This window comes from Crocodylus siamensis, chromosome 10 (assembly GCF_052110815.1).
Source record: "Crocodylus siamensis isolate JL-2025a chromosome 10, ASM5211081v1, whole genome shotgun sequence".
NCBI classification, from domain to species: Eukaryota; Metazoa; Chordata; order Crocodylia; family Crocodylidae; genus Crocodylus; species Crocodylus siamensis.
This window is the reverse complement of record NC_143404.1, coordinates 72,855,454-72,859,864: the sequence shown is the minus strand read 5'-3', so window position 1 is coordinate 72,859,864 and position 4,411 is coordinate 72,855,454. Positions and strand designations below refer to the sequence as shown.

General features: G+C 65.3%; 1 protein-coding gene across 2 annotated transcripts; it reads right to left on the bottom strand.

Moving 5' to 3' along the window:
• Positions 1-284: 284 nt before the first annotated feature.
• On the bottom strand, positions 285-3,986 carry LOC149856915 (uncharacterized). 2 transcript variants are annotated; one of them, XM_090020691.1, is made up of 5 exons: positions 3,859-3,986; positions 1,742-1,888; positions 1,373-1,513; positions 854-997; positions 285-466 (listed from the first exon to the last, which is right to left on the bottom strand). In XM_090020691.1, the coding sequence occupies exons 1-5, from the start codon at positions 3,920-3,922 to the stop codon at positions 450-452; spliced, it is 513 nt and encodes a 170-aa protein (XP_089876817.1). In that variant the 5' UTR covers positions 3,923-3,986; the 3' UTR covers positions 285-449. The 2 variants fall into 2 exon arrangements, with proteins under 2 accessions (XP_089876817.1, XP_089876816.1); XM_090020690.1 differs by lacking the exon at positions 3,859-3,986 and adding an exon at positions 2,500-2,584.
• Positions 3,987-4,411: the final 425 nt, after the last annotated feature.

The following is a 4,411-nucleotide window of genomic DNA, read 5'->3' as shown; positions in this document are numbered from 1 at the left end:
GGCACATGCTCTTCTGGGCCCACATTGGGGTTTTCCCCACCTGCAGTGTCCGAGCCGTTAGACCCTGCCAAGGTCCAGCTCTGGGCAGGGCCAGACCAAAGCGGATGTTTCCAGGGCTGGTGCTGCCAGGCAGAGCCGGTGGGATGTGCTTTTGCTTCCCTACTGGCCTCTGGCCCAGGGACCCCGTGCCCTTCCTGCACAGGGCTGGTGGTTGGGGCCCCTGGACACAGGGAAAAGGGACCAAGCAAGAAGACAATGGGAAGCCAGTGCAAAGGGGTCTTTATTGCTGGGAGGAAGGAGCCGACACCACCGGGGGTTAGGAAGGGAAGATGTCAGGCCCTCGATATGGGAGCTTCATGCATCATGCTGGTGTCTGGATCCATGGGACGGGGCGGCAGTGGGAGGCTCCATGGCCACAAAGCCCAGCTCTCACACTGTCCGGCTCCTGGTCACTCTGTGGGCTGCCCTGGGGAGGGAGGAAGGGTCAGTTGGAGCTGGGAAGCGGTGGGGCATGCTGCAGCCGTGCCTGCCCCAGAGGGGTCAGGGGCTTCCTGGACCGGGGCAGGAAGACACAGGCCCTGCCTGGCTGGGGCCAAGCCCAGGCTGCCACGTGGCATCCAGCAGCCTCGGACAGAGGGCAGGACCTGCTCAGCCAGCTGAGCTGGTCCTGGGCAGCTGCATCCTCAGGTCTGCCTCCTGCTTCCCCCTGGGAGCTGAAAGCTGGGGGAGGCGGGGGGCACAGCCAGGTCCAGCCAGCCACAGCCCCCAGCCAGGCTCATGGGGAGCAGGGTCTGTGGTGGGGATCCTGGCTCCCCCCAGTAACAACCTGTGCTGTCCCTGGGCCCATGCCTACCTGGCCTGGGGGTCAGGCAACCGAGCCCACAGCCCGTGAAGCAGCATTTCAGATTGGACGGGCAATCGCTGTCATCCACGCACTTGTTCTGGCAGGGGGCGTAGGTCTGCAGCACTTTTTTCTTGGGGCAGACGCCCCGTTTAGCTGAGGAAGCACAGACAGACACGCGGCTCTGGGAAGTGGCCCTGACCCCCGTCCTGGACCAGGCACGGCTGGCTGTGGCCAAGGCTCCTGCCAGCGGCATCCTGCCCTGCAGAGCCCCAGGCATCTCCTGCCTCAGGCCAGATCCTGCTCCTATCGCAAGCCGCCTTCCCCCACCACCACGCTCAGCCCCTTGCCCTCCCCACTCCCTCCCTGCTGGTCCCAGCCCCACACCCTGTGGCCACCACAGCCCATTCCCTGCCCTGCCACCACCCTGCCACCATCCAAAGCAGTTTTAGCTGCCACCAAAGCCCAGAGCATGTTTTGGAGGAGCGGGGGCACTTGAGCCCTGGGGTCTACTTCTGGGCACCGTGTTACCTGGCACAGCCCTCATACAGTCCACAAGGCAGCCCATGCTGCAGCACTTGTCACGTCCCACACAGTCACTGTCACTCCTGCACTTCACCAGGCAGATGGTGATCCGGTTGGAGTTGACCTTGGGGCAGAAGCCGCTCTTCGCTGGGGACAGGGCAGCAGAGAGCAACGTTAGCCCTGCCTGGGCTGGCAGCTCTGGTCACAGCTGCTGCACAAGAGCTCTGCCCATGCATGCAGCTGTGACCCCCCACCTCCCTGTATGCACCGCTGAGCACGCTGACCGGAGCCCGGAGCGGTGGACACGGCAGGTCTGCCAGGGCTCACAGCCCCTTACTGCCCGGTGCTGGGGTGCCGAGGAAGGGGGCTCCGTACCTCCAATTGGGAGCATGCACTTCTGGCTGTTGTAGCTGGTGAGGCAGCAGCGCTCGCTCCCGGGGCAGTCCTGGTCCGTGCTGCAGTAGTATTCACGGCGTCCAGCCGCTCCAGTGCCAAAGACAGGGGGGCAGTCCCCATATTTCACTGGAAGAGACAAGGGGAGGGAGTGGGCTGCAGAGCAAAACATGGGCCGAGCCGGGTCCCAGCCACCGAAGCTCAATGCCAGCTCTGCGGGGCCTGCCCTTCCTGTCCCCGGTTCCCCAGCCTGCAGCCACCGGGGCCTGCATTGGAGACCGCTGGACTCCGCCTGGAACCCGCATGGGACAGACAGAGACCCCCTTCTCCCCCCTGCCCCGAACTCGGGGGGGTGACGCGCATCCAGCCGATGTGCCAGGCTGCTTGGGGGGTTGTAACAGGAAATCCCATCCTTGCCATGGCAAAACCATCCCAGACCTGAGGCAGCCTGGTCTTTTGCATGAAGCTGATGGATGTCTGGGGCAATGTCTAGCCGGTGATGGGACAGGGGCATTAGTCCCTGCTCTTTACACACCGCATTGGGCACGTGCAGCTCGGAGCAGGGGGGAAGCAATCAACAGATGTGATGTACAGGAGCCGGGAGCATTGCCAGAAGCACCCAGGTGCCCAGGAGAGTAGCTGCAGGGGGATAGCCAGGAGCTGGGGAGCCCAAGGATGCCAGGCTGAGAGGGGTGCAGGGATGGGGCTGGGGTTTGGCTGGAAGGGCAGAGAGCACTCACCATGGTGGGTCCGTGCAGACACGGGCTGAGGCCCAGCCCAGAGGGCCAAGAGCCCCGCCAGCAGCAGGAGGCCTCCAGACTGCATGGTACTGCTATACGCAGCGTTACACCTCCCGGGCTATATATTGTCACCCACCCCGCCAGCTTGCACAATGCCCCAGCGCAGCACCTGTTCTGCACCACCCAGGAGGAAACCGGAAGCTGCAGCTCCCTGCACATGCTGCAATTAACAGGGGAGGGTGACATGACGGCTCGGGCCAGGGTCACGTGCTTCTGTACTCCAGCAGCACCTCCGTCCAGCGTGCCAGAGCAAAGCGTGCCCTCGTGGCACCGCAACCGCCACGAGCTGCGCCTGTGACACGGGGAGCAGGGCCAAGCCATGCCCAGGCCCAGCCCCACGGCCGCTGGCTTTGTGCAAGGAGTCCATGCAATGGCCCATGCCGCAGGGCAGCCTCACAGCGAGCGGGGGTCACTAAGGCCACGGGGGTGAGGGGCTCCCAGTGGGCAGGGCACAGGGGTCCAGCTGCCCAGGCTGGGATCTCTGAGAGGTGCTGTCTCATTGGTGTGCCCGTGGGAGAGCATCAGCTGAGGGGGCACTGGCAGCAACCTGGATCAAGGACAACAAGAAGTCCTTTTTCAAATACACAGGGGGCAAAAAGAAGGTCCCGGGCAACGTGGGGCCCCTGCAAGATGCACTAGGAAATTTGGTTCTCACACCAGACGACAAAGTTAACCTATTTAATGACTTCTTTGCCTCCATTTTCCTGAGCAGGGACCGGATCAGCCCCCCACTCACCCCCCTCAGGCCCCAGGGGAGGCGCAGCCAGGCCCAGGGTCAGGGCGGATCTAGTCAGGGAGCGTCTGGAGGGACTGGACGTGTTCAAGTCAGCGGGTCCGCGTGATCTCCACCCCCGAGTGCCGCGGGAATCAGCTGCGGTCACTGCGGGCCCCCCGCACGGCCGTACGAGCGCTCGTGGTGCTCTGGTGTGGGGCCACAGGACTGGAAGAGGCCAGTGTGGTTCCCGTCTTCAGAAAGGGGAGGAAGGAGCAGCTGGCAGGACACGCAGAAGCTGGATAGCGAGGGGCTGGTGCCGCACGGCCCAGGCGAGAGCCCGTCAGGGAGAGTGCGACTGGGCACCGTATGCCAGGCAGATCCCCACCGAAGGAGGAGCGGGTCAGCAAGCCCAGCCCGAGCAAGAGGCGGAGTAGCCCCAGAGGCAGGGCACCGGGGAGGGCAGTGGGGCTCCCCGGGAAGGAGGAGGCATTGCTGGTGTGGGCAGGGAGTTGCAGTCCCGCTCCTGGAAGCTCAGCCAGCGCCTCTGGCCCACGCCGCGGCACGGTCCCCTGAGCCAGCCTCACCTGCACCATGAAACTCTTCGGGGTTTGCAAAGGGGCCAGGAGTCCCGGGCACGTGGGCGGCCATGCGGGCACCGGCCACACCTGCTCCCGCACCACTTCCCTGAGCCAGCCCCGGCCTGCAGGGAGTGACCGCCCAGGGCGGCTCTGACCAGAGCGTGGGCCACGCGTCTGACCAGGGCTCACGTGGGCTGGAGCTCGGATGTTGCTGCAGCACGTGAACGGCATCCGGCCCGGCAGTGGGAGGAGACGGGTCGTTCACCCTGTCACCGTGCACCTGCTTCCGCAGGTCGCCACGCGCCCGTCTGCCGGCAGCCCGGTTACACCCCGGTGCAGCTGGCACTGTTCCCCGTAGCACCACTGCCCAGATCCCGGGGCTTGCTCAGCACGTGCTGCCCCCCGCTCGCTGCGGCACGTGTCCTCCCCCGCGCGGCTGGCTCCTGCGCGGGGCCTGCGGGGATGCTGGCCCCCGCGATCGGGGCGTGTCTTCTCCTTCCAGAAGAACCAGGGAAGCCCTTCTGCCTGCTGCCAGGGGCTGCTTCACCGCCAGTCCCAG